At 44.7% G+C, this 23,379-nt stretch overlaps 1 protein-coding gene across 3 annotated transcripts in view; it reads left to right on the forward strand.

Moving 5' to 3' along the window:
- The window catches only part of RIPOR2 (RHO family interacting cell polarization regulator 2), a 107,917-nt gene that overhangs the window by 19,776 nt on the left and 64,762 nt on the right, over positions 1-23,379 (forward strand). The window contains exon 1 of one of the 3 annotated variants that reach the window (XM_030265877.4): positions 19,483-19,853. The exons of 1 other annotated variant lie outside the window; for it this stretch is intronic. In XM_030265877.4, the coding sequence (XP_030121737.4) occupies positions 19,793-19,853 (61 nt within the window). In that variant the 5' untranslated portion in view covers positions 19,483-19,792. Of the gene's footprint in view, positions 1-19,482; positions 19,854-23,379 lie in introns of those variants that run through there. One more of the 3 variants, XM_072924454.1, reaches the window with a different exon arrangement.

Genomic DNA, 23,379 nt, shown 5'->3' on the forward strand with positions numbered 1-23,379 from the left:
AAGAGCTTCCTAAATATCTTGCTCAAGAAAAATAACGAAAAAATATCCCTAATCAATATATGTCCTTTAAAATGTACATAAACTCAACATATGTGCTAAAAGTAAATATTACATTGATGTTTCATCTTCAACTGCAGCAGGACAGAGCTGGCTTAGATTTTAGGCAACATTTTTTAAGTTTGGAGATGACGGAACACTGGGACAGACTGCTGAGAAAGGCCAAGATCCCCATAACCCAAGGTGTTAGGGAACAATCTAACATCTGTGGCAAACATCTGTGTAGAGTGGTCTCACCTTGGGACAGAAGAAGTAACTTCTGCAGGTCTGGAGTAGAATCTGTAGCTGGAGAATTGGGTGAGAGAAATGTTCTAATGAGATTCAACAAGAGAAAATGCAGGGTCCTACACCTGGTGAGGAACAACCCCAAGTACCATCACAGTTTGGAGGCTGACCTACCAAAAAGCAGAGAAGGACCTGGGAGTCCTGCTGGGTGACAAGCTGGCTATGAGCTGGCAATGGGTCCTTGTGGTCAGGAGGGCCAGTGGTATCCTAGGATGCATTGGGAACAGTGTGGCCAGCAGGTCAAGAGAGGTGATCATCCCTGCCTACTCAGCCCTGATGGGAGCTGTGTCCAGCTCTGGGCTTCTCAGTGCAAGACAGACAAGGAGCTGCTGGAGAGGGTCCAGTGGAAGCCACAAAGGTAATTTGGGTCTGGAGCATCTGTCTTATGAGGAGAGACCGTGGGAGCTGGTCCTGCTTAGTCTGGAGGAGACAAGATGAAAGAGAGGCTCTCATTAATGCATGTAAGTATCTCCAAGATGGGTGCCAAAAGGATGGTGCCAGAGTGTTTATAGTGGTGCCCAGTGACAGAACAAGAAGCAATCACCATGAACTAAATCACAAGAAGTTTCACCTCAACATGAGGAAGAACTTCTTTACATTGAGGGTGGCAGAGCACTGGAACAAGCAGCCCAGGGAGGTTGTGGAGTCTCCTTTGGAGACATTCCAAACCCACCTGGATGTGTTCCAGCATCACCTGCTCTACATGACCCTGCCATGGCAGAGGAGTTGGAGTACATGACCTCCAGAGGTCTCTTCCAACCCTAACAATTCTGTGATTTTGTGATTCTGTCTCCTCCAACTCCATTTTAATTTGCTAGGCTTCTAGGTTTTTCCTTTGTACTTCTGTCCCTAACAAATGCCCCCACTGAGTGTAGGGTAACAGCCAGCAGCAGCTCCCAGTGTGGTGCCAAGGTGGGAGACAGATGCCATGTGGGATACAGGAGGAGCTAGGAGGGGAGTTTCCAGAAGCTCATCTCCTCCCTGAGCCACAGGAATGGTGATGGAGGCATTGCTGAGGAGGTGTGGCTGCTCCACACCACACATCACAGGCCAGGACTCCATCCCCATCATCATCAATTGATGCCTTCACCACCTGGCTTTGCGGCTTCTACAATCAGGCTTTTGTGCTAAAAGAAAAATAAACAAATATGCCAAAGGGTTCTTCTTTTAAGCTACTCTGTGAATGAGATTCTCAGCTTTTAATGCATTTTATGTTCCTGGATTGCCAAAATTCTGCTGATGAGGAAAGTTGCTGAGGGTTTATTTCATAATGAGAGGGCACACGATGTAGAACACACCCTGGATTTGCATAAGGAGACTGAGCACAAGCTGCAGTAATTTGTGTTTATTTCATTGTGTCATCTTTAAACATTTTTCCTGCTCTTTAAAGACTGACTTGCTGTCAGGAGAAATAAAGAATTTTACATGTGGCAAAGAACTTGTCAAGCAGTGACCTCCTGGCAATTGCACCACCATGCTCAGCATCTGCCCTGAGAGGACATTTTGCCAAGTAGCTTCAGCAAGAAATCATTCTCTTCTATTCAATGCCATGGATCTGTCTGATGACAAACCTTTTTGGGTAAACCTGTTCCTCATCTGTCCCTGAGTTTTCTCAACTCTCAAATATTCACAAAAGAGTTATGTGGTAGCCGAGTGTTTGTTGATGAGATGGGCCCAGTTTTCAGATCAAGAGTAAATTATGACTGATGGTGATTTCTGCCTCTACTGGTAAATTGCTTAACTTCACTGAGATGGTACAAAATGTCATGTCAGAAAGTTATTTGGGATCTTTTCTGAGAAAGAGATTTTCACCTTCAGCTGAACTACAACATTCATTTAGGGTTTCAGCATCTCTTTCTGTCAGGAGGTATCTTTCTGAGGCCTCCTACACAGCTGCTTGAGGCTTACCTGGGCCGGGGCTTAATTTAGCTGATGCTACACAATGTAGCTGATGCTATAGCTCTTCGAACTCCTTCCTTCTTTGTCCCTTTTCTCTTTGTCCTCTCCTTCAGTGGAAAAATCTGGCAAACATGCATCCAGATTTAGCTGTCGTACCTGTGGGTCTTTCTCACTCTGCTTCTGCAGTTCTACAGTCCCATGACTTATCTACAAATTGTAAACTGTCTTCCTGAAAACAATGTTTCCAGTCCATAACCAGGTTAAGAGATTGCATAGCCAGTAGGAGCTGGGGTTTGGCTAACAGTGATTTCATTGGATTTGTATTTGCTCTCCAGCATGGTATATTCATGTTAGTTAAACTTGATATTTTTAAAAGAAAAAATATGTATTCTGTTGTTAGATAAGTTTATTAATGGTATGCCAAAATGTGTAGAGCTCTGTATTCCCACCATGGACATTCTGGGGTTAGGGTTTCTTTTGTTGGGGTTTTGTTGATTTTTTTTAAAAAATCCTTTCAAAGTGTAGGCAATTGAAAATTTGTCTGCAGAGTTCAATTCCTCACACCAAAGTAAAAAAACCACCCACTGTTTGTTAGCAGGAGAGGGAATTTCCATTGGTGAAGTTGTGCTCAGAAAGCTGTACCAATATACTTTTATTTCTCACACAGTTTGAAATTTCATTCCTTTTAATAGGGCTGATTCCCAGGCATCATTTCCCAATTACTCTGGGGTGATTGAAGACACACATATCCCAACTCCTTCTGCTCTCCTCCTTCTCTCCCCACCAAACAGAAAGCCATAAGAGGAAAAGTTGTTTCTCCACCCACCTTCAGTATGTTGGCAACCACGAGGCTGTTTTGTACCCAGTGGTTGTGGATGCTGCAGTCGAGGGTGTGATGCTGTAGCCTTCCACAAGCTACTCTGGAAGCAGCTGAGAGGGATGGAGCCACCATCCTTCTGTGACCCTCGGCAGCCTCACCTGCTCCTCTCTGCTGTAGGTTGTGAGGTTTCACATGGTGGCTGTGTCAGCCATCACCACTGCTGGACTGCCCTGAGGGCACTGGCACCTTGTTGAAAGCCTCTGCCTGAGGGATTGTTTTGCTGTCTGCGGTCTGCAGAGTGTCTAGAAGTGCCAGGATGGGCTTGGGGCAAAAGCTGAGTGGGAGACCAGGATTTCTTCCTCACCCTCAGGAAAAGCCAGGAGGCTAGCCCAAAACCAAAATGCTGACAACTGTGTGCACGTGCACCGCTCTTGGTGGAACTAGTGTTTGCTCAGTTTTCATCTACAGTGGTTTGTGTCTAATGGTTCCTTGGCCTGCCCATGGCTTGGGAGCAGAGAAGACACCTTAACTCCAGCAGCCAGAATGGATTTTTGGTGCATCAGGCCATTGAAAGCAGCTATTTCTGTGCAGCTTGGAATGCGAAGGCTTCCTAGCCTCCAGGGACAACTGAATAAAGGACGTTATACTCTCAGATCTTCCTGTACTAGTGCTTTCCTCAGCACTAAGATACTCAGCAAAATAGATGTGCAAGGAATACTTTGAGACACAAAGTGCCACAATGCATTAAAGAGAACATTGTGAACATGATCGGAAGTGAAACCGTGCAAGCAAAGCAGAGGCGAGCTTTAGGCAAAAACAACTACCACTGAGTCGTTGGTCCTGGGAGTGTGTTTCTGCCCAGGGCAGGTGACAGCAGGGCTGTAGGGCTCAGCAGAGGAGCAGAGGGAGAGCCCAGGGCTGAGCACAGAAGGGCTGAGCAAGCACTGAAGGCATGTGGGGCATTTTCTAGCCCTGCTCCCATCAGTACATTTACACAGTCTGTCCCCTGGGACACTGGTGCACAGCAACTCCAGTGCCTCCCAGAGCCTGTGACTGACTACTGAATGAATGCATCGGCCATCTGCAAAAGAACTGCCTTCTGCCTAAAAGTCTTGCCATCTCTTGGTTATTTGGGTCATGCCTATCTGACTGTTCCTCCCATCTCTGTGGTTCTGAGATTCTCTGCAGGTCCTGGCAGTGCTCCAAGCAGCAGCATCATTTGTTTGTTCTCTATTCTATGCCCAGGCAAAAGTCTTGGTACTGCCTGCAGGTACCGATATCCTCCTTGACTAAGCACACCAGTCCTGTTTTTACATGCAGTTCTGTCACCCTGCAGTTCCTGAATGCCAGCCACATGCTCACCTTCAGAAAGGGCAGCTGTTTCATCAAGTGGGCTGAGGTTTGTGGGGTTTTGGTATGGGGTCTTTTGTTGGAAGGGAAGGGTGAAGCTCTAGGACTACAAAGAAACCTGGAAGATGTGTGTTCATTTATCCCCTTTTAAACCTGCATGAAACTTCTGACCGCCTCATCTGGTTGTTAATGCCTGTTCTTCTGTCACAGACCGAAACAAAACTCTGAGTGACAACATTCCTGAACCAGGAAATTTTGAACTCTATACTGCCTGTATCCAAATATAATATCTTCTAACATTTCATTTGAAATTGAGCAGCAGATACTAGGCAGGAAAACAAACCCAACTCTTTAAGGTAAAACTCAGATTAAATCTTTCATTTTACACTCTGTGCAGATTTTATCTCCTAAATATTTGATGTTATCCTTTAAATGCCTACTTCCTGGCTCTTGGTTTTGCAAGTGATGAGAACATATCTAGTCTAGCAACTCTGTATCTTCTGAATAGATCACACTGTATATGCTTGTGCTGGCAGTCTGTTGCTTCCTTAATGGAGGAAATGAAAGGAATCAAGTTTTTCACCATCTTGGTGATAAGAGAAATTCAATACCTTCATTGCCTACGCAAGCAGAGAGTCTCTTTTTAATCACATAGTACTAAAAGCAAATGAGTTTACCTCCAGATCTCCTACCATGGATTTATAACACATCCCACATTCATCAGATAGAATAATGAATAAATAATGTAGGAAAAATGCTTCTAGCTATGAGTGGCATCCTTATTACTGGAACACATAGCATTTCAGACTCAAGAAATCTGAGCAAACTCACTGAAATGAGTTCTAAAATAGCTGCCATAAAAATTCACAGAAGGCTGGTATGGAATAGAGGTGGCTTCTTCCCACCAGAAGCATATGCAGGCTAAGAACAACTGCAAAGAAGTTGTTTTTTCTGAAACACAGAAACAACAGGAGTGAGATCCAGCAGGAGCACCTCACACCCTGTTCTGCTCCTGGATTTGCTGGGCAAAGAGCACGAGCTTACTTCAGTCCTTGCTGTGAGGCACCAACCCAGCTGTTGGCCCACAGTCACACAGCAGTTAGGCTTTTATTACTGCACTTTAATTACAGCATGGTCAGAAAAAGAGAGCCTCCCCATCCCTGATTTCCACATCTGCTGGATAAATTGGTGAGAGAATGCCAGCATCACATGAAAACTCCCTGTCTTCAGCCTCAACAGTGGCTCCAGGAGACAGTGCAGCTGGCTTTTATTGGTATTTTTAGCTTGTGATCTGGGGGCTGCATAGTTGTTTCAGCTTTCTTGTGCCTCTCTCAGCCCCGTAGGTGACAAGTGGGTCTATCCCTGGCACACACTGCTGGCAGCTGGTCTGGTGGGGCAGAGCCGAGGAAGGGGTGTGCAAGGAGGTGCTGCCTGTGCAAGGAAGAGCTGCTGTGTGCATTGCCCCATCACCCTGATGCTGAGCTATACTGCTGTGGCAGGACTTGCCAGGGATGACAGACAAAGCAACAGAGTGGAAGCACTAAAAAAGACAGTCTCAAAATGAATGCATTGTGTAGAGGCAATCATTTATCTGATGTTGGGTTTCGAGCAGTGAAACGAAGAAAGACAATAAATGAGGAGTGAAATTTAGTACAAGTAGCTTGTAAGTTGTTCAGTGAGAATCCTATGTAACTTTGCATGCAGAAAAGTTCTCATAGCAACCAGCTTTGTAGAACTATCCTTGATCATAGGTTTTGTGTATTTTCAGCAAATCTCATATGTCTTTTGTTGGCTCTCTTAAACTAGCTGTGGCATGTAGACATCTTCTTGACACAAGCAGAGCTGCTTCACTGCCCTCTGCCCCACAAAGTGCTGGTGAAAAGAGTTATTTGTCCCTAGGTAGAGTTACTTGAGTCAGTTGTCCCAAGACAGTAAATCCTTCATGAACTTCCATTTGTATTTGGGTAATTAATCAAGTGAATTATTTATCTGTTCCAAACACTTGCAAAATAGCAGCAATACCATAAATCAACCATTCCTGCCATAATACATTTTAAATACTCAATTTCCCAACTACCAGTCAACTGCATATGAAAAAGGAGCAACATCATGTATGAGCAGAGTGCTCACTGTTGGTGGAAATGAGTGGGATGATCCTCTGGGATGCTGCAACTCTGAATGAAAGGATGAAAGACCTGGACGACCATTCCTAGTCGCAAAGTGAGAGGAAAGGACTGAAAAGAGATCTGCTGCTTGGTGTATTCTGTATTTTCTGCACAGAAAATTGCATTTTTCCCAAATATAGTCAGGGTGTCAGTGCATGGGGATTTGGTCATCTTGTCTGAGCCTTCTGCACAACAGTCTTTGGACTGAATCAACAGACTGTGAGAATCCAAAAGGCTTTTTTATGTCATTCCAGTTGAAATAAAACCCTCTCCTTGCTGAAAATTAATTATTGAGTGTTCGGCTGCTTTATAATATATTTATGTGCTCTTGGGAACCTCTTTTTGTTAGAGCACAGAAAGTACCATCTTAAATGTAGCTCAGGCAAGAGAAGTGTCCAGCTCTGCTTTGTGATGCCTTTCCTGCGCACAGATCAGGAGGTGATGCTATCCACAGGCAGTGGGCACTGCCCACAGTGGGTATGCTTGGATCTCCTGAGCACTGGCTATGAAATGGAAGATAAAGAGAACCCTGATGTTCAGGATGGGCTGCTGCTCCTATGCAAAGTGCTTTGCTCAGTATGCTTCCCTCAAATTCAGGTTAAATGAGTACAGTGCAAGCCTGCAAGGAGCTGTAGTCTATATTCTGCTGAGGTTTCCAGCTGGGCTCATCCCCATGGCAAGTGCACCTTCCAGGGGCACGGCAGGCACTGTGGCTGGCAGCTGTCATAGCCCCCCTTAATTTTGCTTCCCATCCCCAAAGGGACAAATGTGTGCAGTGGAGTGTTTGGGTGACGTTTTTGCTTCTGGCTTGTGCAAGTGTTTTTTTTTAATGAATGTAATTTTACTGTCATGTATATGTTTGGAAAGGCCAGCTAAAGAAGTGCAGTCTGGGCTGGGGACTGGATCACAGAAGCTCCCCAGCTCTTGTAGCAGTCCTCTCCACCAGCATGAGCCAGCCACTGAGGAACACGTGTCCCTGCCTCAGGTGGCTTTGCTCTGCTCATGGGGCTGAGGGGTGACAGCTCACCCACACTCAGGTCTGACAGATGGAGGCTATCCTGTGCAGCACAGCTTTGCTCTGCCTTCCCTGTTTGCAGGAAAGAGGGCTTGAGCAAGCAAAGATTCCTCACCCCCGCTTGCTGGAGCTCACTAGAGCCAGGCAGAGTCACTTGACTGTGACTGAAGGTGAGAGATGAAGGAACAGGAGAGCATGGCTGAAAGCTCAGTGTATTGCTACTCCGGTAGCTCACTCTCACTCTCAAAAATGAATTAAAAAAGTAAAATCCACAAACTCAGAGGGCTGGGTCAGTCCTTCTGTTGCTGTTATGCTGTTAACATATTTTGTGATCCTCCTACACTCAGTTTCTTTCTTCTTATGCTTAACCTTGACCGCTAAGGAAAAAAAATCATCTAGCAACTTCAAATTCAGTGATTCATTCCACAAGTTAACTGCATTTTCTAAAACACAATCTACTCTAATGTCCTAATTGGATGCTTATTGTCTGCCTCAAAAGTTTGCTTTTGGCCTACAAATGGAAGCAGCTGTATTCAGGCACACTTACAGGGCTAGGCCTGCAAACACAGCAGTGATGGACTGCTTAACTGAATGCTAAAGCAAGTGGGAACCAGAGGGGATTTCATTAAAACCTTCAAGAGATGGCCTTTTGCTTTGCTTTAATCCGTCACTAATCCCCAGGTGTGGCACAAGAAGAAGTGGGCGCTCTGGGTAGAGGTGTTTGGGTGAGTTGATATTAGGCAGTGTCCCAGCCTAGTGGTGCAAGGAGAGGCTATCACTCTGACAAGGCACTCAGAGGGAAAATATCAATTAATGTGAAGAAATAAAGATTAAAACTCTGTGGAGATTTCATGTATGACAAGGCTTATACATGTATGAGGAGTTTCCTTCAGGTATTTCTTTCCTACCTCCAGTTCCCTTCTGCCCCTAGCAACATCCTCCCTGCAACTTGTCTGCTCCATTCATCATCTGCAGGCTGGAACAGCATACTTTTTGGGTGGAAATAACATTGCTTGAATGCTAAGAGGGAAAAAAAGCATCATTATTTACCTTTAGGAAGGAAGACACAGCAAACCCAAAGGGCTTGGATTCACTCAACTCTTTATTCAAAATGCAAGCCCTGAATATCAGCTTGTGAGAGTAACCAGATTTGGTTCATGGCCAGCTGCACAGGCCTGGCTGTATTCCAGCCAGGGGGCTTTGCCTGCTCCCCCTGCACAGAGGAGGTGTGTGGCTCTGGAGGAGATCCCCCCATGTTTCCCACGGCAGCCTCTGTTTTCACAAATAGCTTCTCAGGCAATGCTGGCCACACCTGGAAACCCTAACATAAGTTTGTCTGCCAGCATCTTTCTTTAGTCTCTTCTAAGTCTTAAATTTACCAGAAAACTTGCCAGCAAGATTCAGAGACCAGATTGAGATTAATTTAAAATCTGGCCGACAAAAGAAGGCTCAGACGGAGCCAGCGCTGCACTGAATATGTCACCAGCTGCCTTTCTTCTCTGCTCTGCTCCAAAAGACAGCCTACCTACTTCAAACAGGCAGCCTTCTTTTTCCACCTTTCTCAGATGTTTTTAAGCAACCTAGTTTCACCAGAGAGCAGTCCGTGGGGGCTGGGGTTTCTTACTTTGAAAATATGAGACCTTCTGGGCATCAGCTACCAGGAGAGTGCCAGTCACCAAAAGCAGGCAGTTTTGGAGGGTTACCAAAGCTGCTGCAGAGGCAATTCTCCACGGGGAGGAGGAAGGTTCAGAAATTGTTCTCGGCCAGCTTGGTCCACACTGTGAAACCCTTGCAGAAAGGAAATGGTCTTCCTACGTGTCAGTTTTGACATTGCCATCCTGTTTCTTTCTGCATTTCAGCATGCTAATTGCTTGGAAAGGTGGGGGGTAAAAGATCTTATACTTAGATCTTTGTGTAGGTGCTGTTGCTAAGATGCATGATGGAGAAAAAAAAGTTCATTTTTTCTTTTGATTTATTCCCATCATGGCCATACTCTGCAGAGAGGAAGGGAGGAGGGGTACCATTCCCTTGCACACCAACCCAGGGTCAGGCAGGAGGGAAGGGTGCTGTGGCAAGGGGAAGACACCCTCTGAGGGGTGGAGAGAGGCTCTTCCTGGGGCTCTGCCACACCACAGTGATGGCAAAGATGAGTTGCTGTGTCATGGGCAAGGCTCACCACCATTCCTCACTCTCTTGCTCTGTCCTCGCTACGCTCTCTGAGCAGTATCATCTCTCTGCCCATCTCTAGGACTGTGAAGTCAAACAGAAATACAATATACTTCCCCCTCACTCCCATTTTTTTTCACAGTGTTTTTTGCAGCACGTTGTGCAGAGAGCATGAAGTAGGGCATACAGTTATGTCTTCCACAGTAGCTGCTTTGTCACTCAGTGTAGATCACTACTTTGCTATCACTAATTTCTTGTCTCTCCTGCAGTTTTGAAATATGTGTCAAGGCTATTGGATTAACCATAACATTGTCCTGTCACAGAAGAAAGACCCTTCCTACAGGGGTATGCTGTTTGTTTCTGGCTTTCCTTCTTTTTGGCCTGCTTATATTATTTTTTTATCATCCATGAGTATTATTTCTGAATTGCCTGTTTGTAAATTGCTTAAACTCAACATCAGACTGAGCCATTTTCTGTTTATGTGAGAAACTAACTCCACAGTACACTGCTGTTTAGAAGAACCTCATACTGGCTTCAAAATGTGCGTGTGCGGTCTCTAAACAAGAGTTAAACTTGATAGAAAAAGAAAATTCAGGAGATGCAAACAGGAAGAAAAGTAATTGCATGAAGTGCCACATTTTGCAGAAACTAGCTGCTATTTTTACTTTTTGTGTTGTACTGCTCTCTCTGAAGTTGCTCTCTCAGCAAACAAGGCCGGGATGAAAGACAGGCTGATTAGCAAAATCAAGGCTGCTGAAGAATCACTGATGCAGTGGGTGCTCATCTTCCCCTAAGAGCTAAGCATCAGTGCAGCAACGCAGCAGGAGGGACCCAAAATCCTGGCCATGTACAGACAATGGAAGGCTTTAGGTACCTTCTATGAGTGAAGTTTGTTTGGGATACCATGGCCAACAACTGCCATTATTTAAAGGTGGAAAATCTGTTTGTTGCTTCCTTTTTATTTTCAGGGTAGAGAACTGCAGATGCATGCAAATGTTTGCAGAGATTTCCTCATTCTAAGATACTCTACAAATGCTATCATTTTTTGTCCACTCAGCTGCCAGAATCTCTTCCTGAGAGATGTGGATGTGGAAAGCAGTGAACCACTTTCTCTTGAAGGACCTCAAGTCCACATTCCTTCAATTGGCCCCCCTGTGCTATGCAGGGAAGAGAGAACTGTTACTCTTCAGTTAAAAGCAACCAAACCCAAAAATGCCAAATAAGTCTGCTGTGGTCATTACACTGTTTATGAGCTGCTAATCACTTCAACAAATGACAAAAAGGGGGAAGGAGACACTATGCTAAAAATACTTTAAAAAAAAAAATTTCTCTTTTCTGTCCTACTTTGTAGGAGCAAAAATGAAGCATTTCTCCCTCTAGGAGAGCTATTACCAGCCCTGTGCACATCCAGCCCCTGCACATGCCCTGTACCACTTGCTCAAGGAGGAAGGCAAACAGGGTGGGGATGCCTTTCAGGGCGATTTCCTTTACCACAGGTTCCGTTCTCAGCTATGCTTTTTTCCTAGGGCTTCAGATAAAGGAGAAGTAAATCCTGCTGTTGCAATTATTCGGAGAAGTCGATCCCAGAGTGCTACCAATGTACCAAGAAGCTGCAAACACAAAACGGGGACATTTTTCAGAACAATTTCTCGAAAAGCTACCTGAAATACAGAATAGAATAAGCCTATCTCAATTTAACCTTTTTTTTTTGTCCTTAATAAAAGTGTTCTCCTCTGCTGACACGTACACAGTAGGCAATATGAAAGCTTATCCATCCTTTGGAAACAGTTCCTTGTTTTTCTAAAGCCAAGGTGCTCCAATTTTAATTCAACTCTACTGCTGAGCTGTGCCATGGCCACCTGCAGTTCATGGGTTGGAACTGGGGAAAGATCAAAAGCCTGAGTACTCAAATTGATACTATTTAGGATTAAATGCTCAGATTTCCTGGGACCAGGTTTCAGGGACACATGCCCTGGAGATAGGGCCTAAGTCAGGGCCAGTGTCAGCAAAAGTTTCACAGAAAACAGACTGTGCTTGAAACCAAACAACCTCACTGGTGAAGCTGATATTACACCACCTTTGTCATTACCTGTGTGAGCTACAATGAAGTGATGCCTTCCTACAAAACAGGAAGTTCAAGGTTTAGGGCTATTACAGCTCTTGGAGATACAGAATCTGTGTTAGTGAAACTTTCCCACCTGATCACTCAGATGCCACTCTGACAGTCATAGTCCCACTGCCCAAGATTTGAACTGCTGAGACTGAAGCCCCTTTGCAGGGTTAAGTTCCACTGAACCAATGGGTCCTCCATTTGACTCCATCCACACACCATGCTCATACAAACAAGTTTCCCTTATCCCTTCAATCCTAAGTATCCCATAGCAAAAGTCTCAGACATCTGGCTTCTTTAAGTAATTTAATTGTGTTGCTGTGCCATAATAACATTTCAAGCTGGGGGGGTGGGGGGGGGGGGGCAGGGGGGCAGGGGGATCCCAAACAAAGGAATTCCTGGGCTTTGATACCCTCACAGTCTATGCGCCCACTCTTCACACTGCCTGAATTTCATACTCCTGCTTGCAGCTTTGTTTGCAACCACAATTCCTTATGTCCATTAGCCCCTGCTAAGTGCTCTGCAAGAGAGATGTTAAACAGGAATTTATAGCATTTTAGGGACTGGTGAGAAAAATGCATTGTAGGCAAGGGGGAAATGCTGAGGCTTGGCAGTGTCCTGGAGATGGAAGCAGCTAAGTCAGACTGCCTGAGAGAAATGCATGCTTGCTCCTTTGGGAGCAACCCCAGGCAGGGTCTGAGCCAGCTCACAACTGAAGCTGCCCATCTGACCCACAGTTTACCAGAATATAGGAGAATGTCTTTTAAAAAAACCCTTTGGCAAAGGAAAAAAACCCACACTGTCTTGCAAAATACCCAAGATCAGTAGTGTCTAGAACAATCTTCCAGAAGCAGAAAGAACACTGCTGATTGGAGCTGGGAGAAGCAAAGACTAGGGGAGAAGACCAGCTCCTGAACTCCTTCCAGTAGCTGGAGAAACTGGAAGCACTATTACACAATGAAGTAAAGGCCCTGAAACTGAATAGTCCACAAGTGGGATTATTAATGTGAAGGAAAGGCATTCATCCATAGACATAATTTGTTTGATGGTGTGCCCTGGGAGTTTAAAATAAATTACCTCAGGCTTTCACTCCATTTCCAATAATCTACCTAAAGGAAAAGAAGGGGAACTAATATATTTTTTGAAATATTACTAAAATAACGTTGTGAATCACCTTTCAATATCCTTTGCCTAGGGTGGAAGTCATACAGCTGAACAATGAGATGACTTGCTTGCCTGTTATTTCCTCCAACACCCACGATAGTTAGTATTGGAGAAAAAAAGTATTATTAACAAAAATTATGGTAAAGAAAATTGAGATGGTCTTGTGGCTTTGGCATAGGCACTAGAATATTGTCTAGACCTCTTGGGTCAATTTTAAAATTTGTTCACATTGATAAAAGTATTGTATAATTGATATCTGACTCTTAGTAAGACATAAGGTTTTGATGCTTTGCAAGATTGAGCATAGTTGTTGGTTATTCTGGGGATAGCAAGCTCCCATATTATAGCATTCAGACTGCTTCTGTTTAACAATTTATAGAAACAACCTGAGGTACTTCTGATAGAAACCCGTGGGATTTAATAATCCAAAGATGAAAAAACCGTCCTCAATTCTTTGCTGATGACAATGACCTCACTGGATAACAGAGGAATAGGTGACAAAAGAACTAGGAAAAAAGAATGAACACGAAAGCGACCAGACATGAAGATTTCTTACAGAAGGAGAAACATAGTAGGGATACTTAAATTGCTTGAAACAGCAAAAGTATTCCCATCCCAGCAAAGAGCCACTGGAATGTGCTGGACCCCTCAAGCAGTGGGAAAATTTAGCACTTGGCTAAGTGTCACTGAGAAATAAATTTAACAAGTAGAAATCCAGTATTACTCAATAGCTGCTCTAGCAAAACAGCACCGAGTCTAACCTCAAGAGATCCTGTATTCCCACTGCCCTCCCCTAAGACTTCAGAATCAACCATTCTTGTATTATTCCCAATTGCTACTTTTCTGTTCTGTTCTTCAAAAGCCTTGTATGTGCTTTGTAGGTTAAAGCAGCACTCTGATTCACTCAGCACTGACTCACCCAAGCACTGTCTTTTGCAGCTTCACTGTCTTGGCTGTTGGAAGGTGGTTTTCCCAAACTTACTTCTTCCTATTTTCTGCTTGTTTGCTACCTAACCTGCCTCCTCATTTGCTTCCTCCATTCTGCAGCCTCACTTCATGACACCTTGTTCACAACAAAGGTGAAGAAGAGGGCTTGAGTACTGCTCTTTATCTCCTGTATTTGTTCTCTCTCCCTCAAATGAAGTAGCTACAGTCTCTCCAATCTTTTCTTTATTTCCCACTTCCTAACCCTCAGAACTGTCTGGTTGTTCCCCTCAGGAACATCACCCAACAGTCTCTATCCTCCTTGAAGTGAGAAAGTGGTGTCCTGCCTTGGCAGTGGCCTTATTAACCTCAGACACTGCCTGAATACTTTGTGTCTCTGCCTTTGATCACACCTGATGGCAAGCTGTCTGCTGGTTTTGGGTGCTGTTGCTGAATCCCTTTTGCTGTGTCTTGCCTTATTTCTAAAAACGTGCTATTAAAGTAGCCATCCCTCAGCCTGCATTTATAAGGATTATTCCTGCTGGAGCATAATACTTCCTAGATCATTCTTTTGCATTTAATTGTTTCCAGACTGCTTCTCCAGTTTGTAACTATAAGCTTGAATGTTGATTCTGTCCTCCAGTGTATGTTCTTGGGAGCCTGGCATCTGTAATGAGTGTGATCATATCTATTCTGGGATATTAAATATCATCTAGGATATTAAAGTATATATTGAATAATACCAGATCCAAGGTCGAGCCCCGCAAAATCATGCTTGACCATTTTCTTATCTTTTGATAATGAGCCACTTGGGAGCTACTTAACTGAGTACAATCTTCAAGATTATATTAATTCTGTAGGGGTTTCATCCAGCATGGTTTGCTTCCTTCCTTTGAACTGAAATAATATTTTGCTATGAGAATATAACAAGCCAAGTGATACTGGAATGACAAAACGCTGTCTTGGAGGAAGCCAGAGTCGCCTTTGATGTGCTGGCGGGATGTGCTAGGTGTTGTAGATTGCAGTGTCACACCTGAGTGTACAAATGCCACTCACCTCTGGGGCATGCCATGGTTTCTCTGCTGACAGCAGGGTGGGGAACATGAATGGACACCAGTAGGGCACCAACATCACAAACAACACCATGGTTGTGTGCCATGGTTCCTGCTCACTGCAGTGTGTGTCTGCTGGAGAATTGAGCAAAAGGCTAATGTACTACAGGACTCCTAAGGAACTACTGTCCTGTCTGCTGTGTGAATGGTTCCTGGAGCCAGCCCCTTTTTCAGCGCTTGGAAATGCATGGTGTATATTTCACAGCCTTGTGATGATTTGTGCACTGAGCTCTTAAGGTCTGTGAAGTTGTGTGCAGTGAGTCATGTCTTCTACTGGCCTGCCCTGCTGACTCTTGTTCTGGACACTAAAAGGGAGAAATTCTTCCAGGTTTACTCTGGAACTGAATATTCCTACTTAAAAATAAAAATAAAAATTAAAAAAAAAGAGTGCTTAGATTTTTTGGCAAAAAAAGTGCAAAAAGTTTCAAGAGTTGGAAAGAAAAAAATTCTACTAAGCTCACTCAGACACTGACACAGACTGTCTAAACATTATCTAAGTCCCTGGAGTCCCTGTAACTTGCAAATGAGTTTACAACTAGACGAGTCATTGTAACTCTATTTATCAGGTTTCTGAGGAACACATTTTGCAGGAGGACTGACACTTCAGCAATGTCCAGAGCAAAACTTTTACAGGTACTCCAAATGCATATGAACACTCACTTTCCCAAACTGACCAGCATCAGCCACCTTTTTCTACGTTCCCTTTCATACTGTCTCTACCTCAGAGTCATCTGCCCTTCCTTCATCACTTCTTCCCCTCCTTTTTTTTCCATGTAGATTATCCCATCAAATGTAATCTTCACTCCCAAAATAGCCTCAGAACAAAGCAGGGCACTAACTACCCTCATGATCTGCAACTTTCTGTATCTTGAGAATCTTTCCAGTGCTGGAACAGGAGGAGATGTGAATGGGGCAGAGGTGTTTCAGACACAGAAAATGGCCAATTCATTTCTCCTGCTCCTTGTGGAGTTGTTGGTAATTTAAGGTAGGGTTGAATTAAAACATCCCCAAAACTTCTAAATGGCACAATTTTTTACACTTCCTTTTCATTAGGAATGGCTTTTAGTCCTGTATCTGGAGATAAAACACCGGAACACTTTCTCCTGGATCAGAAATCCTAATAAACAGCTCCAGGGCAAGAGTAAGGTTGGAGTAATTTAAAGAAGGTGCTGTAGAAGTTGTCTCCTTTTGCTTGATCCACCCTTGTTTTTGACATTTCCCTAGGCTCCCCTGCTTTTTGTTGACAGATTCTTAGAAAATGGGTGGTGGCTTTTTCTGAGAACAGCATCAGATGTGGTTACATGAGAAATAGGCACATGAGAGTTTTGCAGTGGATGAAAAATTGAGGGCTTTTATTTTTGGTGTGGAGTGGGTCTTTATGAGCCAACAGGTGAAAAGAACTTACTGTGTTTCAGAGCAGCTCAATAAGTATGAGGAAAAATACTTCCTGTGGGTACAGAAGGGAAAAACCCCAGATATGCTACAAAACAGGGAGGAGGTGGCTGTGTTAGGCTGATGGTTGAGATCAGTAAGCAGCAAAGACAAACAGCCGGGGCAAAATCCTGTTGCCCTGAAGGCAAAGATGGTGCAGAGGGAAGGGGAAGCTGGGCATCCATGTGAGGTGGATTGTTTTTGTCTGTGTTAATTCAGCCTGGCTCAAGGGAAAGGGCACTGTGCTCTCCTGGGGAACAGGTCTCTGGAGGAACATCGCATGCTGCGAGCAGTGCAGGTGAGGCTGCTGTCAAGGGAATGATGTGGCAAACGGGAACGAATCAAAGCAACTCTGCAGCAGAGGCTGAGTCATTACCATTCATCACTAGCCCGACTGGTGTGTTAATTCTGGTGACAGTTGTTTTCGGGAGAGAGGACAGCTTTTGATGCCTTTTAATTCCTGAAAATAAAAGGAAAAAGGGGTGTCAAGGTAACAGGCATCCGGAGAGGCTGACTGAAAACAGTGGGTAAGGAAATAGCTTTCAGTCCCAGGGAAATGCAGCATAAAAGAGAGCTGCCACAATATCCAGGACAGTGTGGCTTGCTCCTTCACATTTCTGAAGGAAGCAGCAAATGGCTAAAACCTCCTATGCCCAAGTTACAAATGACCTCAAATTGCAGAACAATGCAGGAGAGTTAGTGCTGCAGTATTTTCTCTGTGATTCTTCCTGCTGGGATGTCTTTCTGATTTGAGTATTCACATCTGTATTTGTAGCATTGTTCATCTTGCAACTTATTCTAATCAAGCCCAAAAACCTTCCTTAACAGGGCAGAAGCCTCTTCTGGCCCCAGTCCTCAGAGACTGACAGGCTCCACAGCACCCTGGGGCAGTTTAGCCATTGACTTTACAAGATTTCTCAAGATTTCTGCCAACCACTTCCTGCTGTATGAAGGAAACCATGGGCAGTGGCTGCCCGTTGCCAGGAATAGGTCTTACTGGGAAGCTTTAGGACAAGATACACCTTGTGGCTATCTCTCCTTCAGCACTTCTCCTTTCCCTCACCCCCAGCAGTCATTTCACATGCTGGCACCCCCAGTCTCTGCAAGCCCAGGGGTTCCCAGCCCTGACCCTGGGAGTCCCGGGGCAGTCCCTGGAGAAGTCCCAGCCTCCTGTGCCAGCATCCCTTCCCTCTAGACTGATGACTTTCTTCTGCAGCTTTCATGTCTCTTACTATTCCTCTTTTCTTACCCCTCTCTCTCCCGTTGATCCCCTCTTCTTATCTGCTTCTCCTCATCACTCAACAATGGTGTTTCTCTCTTCATCACTTCATCACATTCTCCAACTACTCAGCACCATGGCAGGTGGGCTGTACTGAGGCAGAGGGATGCTTTTGTTGAGTACCATCTAATCAGAGACGGTCCTTGCCTGAAAAAATAATTTCAAATAAGCAGAGCAAGAAAAAGACTGAGGGAGGATGGTTAGAAAGGAGGAGTGCCTTCCCCAGGGCTGTCCGGCAGGGCCAGAAACAAGTTCTCTTCTCCTGCCTGTTAGGCCAAGCTGTCATGTCCATGGGGATTTGAACAAATGTGATTTTAAAGCAAAGCCAAGTTTGAGGGCGGCCTGTTTGGAATGGAACTCCTTGAGGAATCTTGCTGCTGTGGCAGAGGAACAACCCAGCAGGCAAACCACAATGCCCCACTAAAAACCAGTCCTGGGATGCTCTTGGCTTCAACCACATCCACCTAGGAAAACACAGCTTCCCAACCTAGCAAGGCGGCAGCTCACAGGTTGTGCAACCAAGACACCTGGTGTGACAGCAAGGGGAAGGCATGAGCAGGTGGGATGCAACACCACTTTCCAGGGACTCTGCACCCAGAGGAAAACTGTGCCTGAACTGGGACAGGTCTTTTCATCTTCCTATGGTAACATAAGTGCTGCCATAGGATTTGCTAATGAACATGGACTGGGCTGGGGTGAAATCAGGTGCTTCAAATGGACTTGTCCCATCTTTAGCTCAAATTGTGCAGTGCCTTGCAAACACCCACTGGTAGAGCTTTAAAAATCCCAACATAATAACGAGAGAAGAGCTCATTATATCTGTGACTCATCTGCCGGAAGCTGCAGTGAGCACGGCTGCTGTGCTGGGATTCTCGCTTCCAAGGGTGTGGTGACACGTGCAATTACTAGACTGAGTAATTGCTGCTCAGTTCAGGTTTACTGTCATTACATTCTAACTTCTGATAGCAGAGCTGTTGGGGACTGCCTGTGCTAGGCCCCACAGTGGACAGACATATATATGAAATATCCCTGAGTGGAACACTAAGGCAGCAGGACTATGCAAGGCTCAGACACTGCCTAAAGGCCAAATGTATTTTTGTACAAATTTAGAGTAAATTAGTTTGTAGCTAAGGTCCTCTCATAAACTGAGGGACCTGATACAAAGGAGTCAACTTGCTTTATAAAGTTCAAGAAACACAGTGACAGGACAGACCAATATGATGCTGAATTAGTAGTGACAGAGATACTCAAATAATATGCCTATTGTTGACAGACAGCAAGCTTTACTTTGGTGTTGGTCTGTTGTACACCTGATCAGGAAGGTCCTTAGGTTTGGTGGTGCACCACAGACTGTGATTTGGATTAATGTAACTTAGAATCGTGTCCCTGCCAAAGCATCTGCCCAAGGGACAACTGCCATCACCTACAGTTTTCCAGCTTGTCCACATGTCCATTGCTATGGGCCACTGCAGCATGGGTGAGAAAGTGATGTCACTGCCACCGTGCTAAAAGAAAAATGAGTTCCATGAACACATGACAGTGAGAGAGCCTGGGGGTTTCTTCCTGTCACACTGTCCCTGGGGTGAAAGGGAGGGGTGGCTCTGCAGTCCGAGCAGGGTGAGTTGTTGCCCGCTCTACCTCCGTCACCAGAAAACATTCCCATTCATATGCAAAACTTTGAACACCCCGGGCTGACAGGGCTGCCGCTGCTGCGCAGTTATGGCACTCAGCAACAGGGCAGGGTGCATTTCGAGCCTGTCCTGCCTCCTCTGCTCTCAAAATCAACTTCTCTCTCAGCAGTAAGGACACCCCACCTCAAAGCGCATCTCGAAGGCTGACTGTAAAAACAGGAGGTGTCATTTCTGTGAATGAGATTGTTTTCGTAACTGCAGAAGCGGAAGCTGTTACCATCAAAATATTTAGGAAACTGGTGAAAGGAAACAGTGAAGCTTGTAGCACAGGAACAGGTTCAAGCACTCGGCTCTGGCTGCGCCCTGAGCTGCGTCCTTGCCACGATGCAGCACTCCCAAGAAGATCTGACTGCACTCGGAGAAGAAGATGATTCCTTTGGGGAAGGTAAAGTCATCTTTTATTAAATTAATCCTTCTCCTAGTCAGAGTAGAGACCGGTTACTAGCCTGGGTGGTATTTCTTGTGTAAATCTGAAGTTGTCTGTGGGCTTCAAGGTCACAGGGTGACCAGACTCTTTTTCTCCTTAGAGAACGGAGAACAAAGGGATCACAGATACAATAAAAATACTTTCACACTGGTTCAGCAGCTTCAAGGAAGTTACTGCAGAAGAAAGCTGGGGGGACACCCAGTGTATTTTCTAGTGTGGCTGCACTGTGCGAAGCAGCACACTGGACATTCAACACCACAGGTGCAGCTTAAAGTGGTAGCAGCTCTTTACAGGGGCTAAGGGTAACCTGCTACTTAAATTATCTGAGCAGAATTAGCGTCCTCCTCTCCAGCTGCCACAACCTGAGATGCAAAGCCAGTGTCATAATTTCTTATCCCAAAACTGCTTCTGCTGGTGCTTGGTTCCTGTTGCTTGCATCCTATGCTGTCATTTACATGAGTACTGAATGCTATGAAGTCAAAAAAGCAGAAACACAGATAAGAGGGCCCAGAGGAGGAGGAAGAATCTGGCCCATGCTGTTCAATTTCTGCCGCTGCTCACTGCTCCCCTTTGCACTTGAGCCAAGGGGAGAACTTACTCATGCAAATCTTCTCCCGGCCCCCGGCCCTCCACAGTTTCTAAGGGAGTTGAAGGCACAAAGAGCTGCCTGGATCCACTCCAAAGACTGTGAACCTTTAAACTCACTTTCAGCACAGCTTCAGCAAGCCTCATTTAAACAAAGCTCAGCTGCGGTTGGTATGGAAAACTTAGCAGTGAATAGTGCCAAATCAAGTTATCTGAGCCCCAGTGAAAGGCATCAGCTCAGAAAAGAAAGCAGTCTCAATGATGTTCCCTCCATACTCAAATACATTTCTCACGTCTCTATGCCCCCACTTCTCACCCTGTATCCCAGTCTGGGCTCAGAAGGGCAATGAATTTGCTGACAGGAGAGGTTAGTGCATTTACATTGTAGAAGAAATCCTGGTAGTCCAGGAAACACCTCATGCCAGTGGGCAAATCAACTGGCATTGAAAGTACCCCATTGCACTTGCTGCATCCTGCATTCAACACAAGTGGATGCTGCTTCCCAGGATAATCATCCACATGCTCTGACTTGATATGGACATTTGCAAGGGCTCTGAAGAGCCAGTGGGTTTTTAAGCTTCTTTGCTGTTTCTGAAACTTTTAGCCCATGTTCTTAATCAGAAATGTAGAATGTAGAAGGGAAGGAGAGAAATGTGGGGAGGTTAGTTGACATATAAATTGTGTTATCTGAAGGGAATGATACACCACTTCAAAAATCTGTTCCAGCCTCTCAGCTAAGTTGTTTCTGGCAGGGCTGATCCAGAAACAGCTAGAGGAGGCTCTACTTTTCAAAGGCAGGAACATTTTTAAAACCTCTCTGTGACCCTTCTTGGAGCAGTAGGTTGGAATAGATGATCTTCTGAGGTCCCACCCCACCTGAGGTATCCCACGAGTCTATGAGTTGGTGACATCTTCTTCAACTCACCTACATGTAACTGGGAACAGTTGTATCCCAGCTGCTCTCTCAGACAGAGGGATTGTTGGCTCCCAAAACTGCCAGCTGGAGAGCCCAAACAACACAGGCACAGTGCTAGACTTCCCCTTCAGTCCCCTCTGCTTTCTCTTGAACGGGTTAGCAAGGAAACATTAACTTTTTGGCCGCTATTTTTGGAGCACTGCTGACCCTGGACAACCCAGTGCACTCCCTCGGGCTGGGTGGGATCTGAGCGGGGAGGAGCAGGGCCCGTTTTGGTCACAGGCAGCCCCCGCCCCGCTCATGCTGCAGGCTTAGGCGCCAGCCAAAATTTAGTCACAGCCAAAACGCAGATTTTCAGGCCAGATGGAGGCACTTGTCAGGCACTAAACTCCCAGCTCTGTGCAGACCTCAGCTCTTAGGGCATGACCTATTTTTTATTATTTTCCACATCCACCTTGATTTGGAAAGTGATGATGGCAAATCTCTGTCCACCTTTTTAACTCATCCCAAGGTTTAGCTACCACCACAGTTAAAGACAGCTATATTTTATTTCTTCTAGCACTGATCTATACACTTTTTTGGAGTTAGTTTCCCTCCTGTCCAGGAGAGCTAAGATCTCACTACTGCTTGTGCATATAGAAATCTCATATAACTATCTACAAGCAATATTCAGACCACTTTCATCCTTTGCCAAGCAGACTGTTTTCAATGTTTCCTTATAATCTGTTAAGCATTTTCATGGGTTTTGAGACCAGTCCCTTGGAGAGATGTGGACACCAGCATGGAGCCCAGTGCTCCAAAACTGTTAGATCAGGAACAAATCCAGAAGTTACATGATACGTTTACTCACACTTTTTAAGTATATATATAATATATCCGGATCAGTTCAAGGTTCTGCTGAAGTCCTTTCAGGTTGCAACATCACATGAGTATCTGCTCTTCTCAGATTTTTCTCTTTAAGCCTCAAGTCTTTCAGAGTCAAATTTCTCAGGACAAAGTCAATGCTATCTTGTCAGGATAGCTTATCTCCCTTGCTCCCAGCTATGCCCATACTAAAACCAGATTAATCACCTCACTTCCTCAAGTAGCCTAGAAGTTTTCCACTTCTCCAGACATTGTGCCATCTGCATACTCAGTCATTCACTGTTTAAAGTTCCCTTTCAGGTCACTGACATAAAAATAGTTCGGTCCCATGAGGAAGAACCAATCTTTGTATGTCATCTCTAGAAACTGGCATCTTTGATGATTTCTCAGCTGGGTTATGTGTGTAAAGATCTCATGCAGTACAAAGTTCTATTTCTTACTAAAGTCTGGGCATACTATCAATGCAATTATTTTCTTTAAAATCCTAATGATTGCCACTGATTGTACTCCATCGCCTTAAATTTTGCTTATATGACTTCAACATCAGCTATTCCTTGATGAGGCCAAGACACTGCCAGGCTATCGCATCATTAGTGACACAACATTAACTTACAGCTCCCTGGAATTCCTCTGGTCTTTCAAGTTTTCTGAAACATCAACAAAAAGTTCCCAAGATAACTCTTATAAAAATTACAGTTTTAAATTCTCTTCTGGGAAAGATCAAGGGGGAAATATTTTCCCATTGATATAGACCATGAGATGGCAATGATATTTTCCCACATGCAAACCAAAACATTTGTTGAAAACTTCTGTATTTTCTTCAGCATTATTCATAATACCACAATTTTTATTTAATTATGCTTCAATAGGCATTGTTTTTCCTTATTATACCTCGAAATTGCAAGTCATAGAGCTGGGTGTGACAAAACAGGCTAGAACTATCCTCACAAAAATGCAATAGGTATTCAAAGCTTTGAAATGTTCATCCTCAAAGAAACTTTGTTAGCTCTTTCCCTTGTTTTGTAATATCAGTGCCTTGCACTGGCATGGTGCTCTCTCCTTCAGAGGTTTTGTAGAGATTTTGCAAGTGACTGTGCTTAGGTTCAGTGAAGCACAACT

This window comes from Taeniopygia guttata, chromosome 2 (assembly GCF_048771995.1).
Source record: "Taeniopygia guttata chromosome 2, bTaeGut7.mat, whole genome shotgun sequence".
In the NCBI taxonomy this organism is placed as follows: Eukaryota; Metazoa; Chordata; class Aves; order Passeriformes; family Estrildidae; genus Taeniopygia; species Taeniopygia guttata.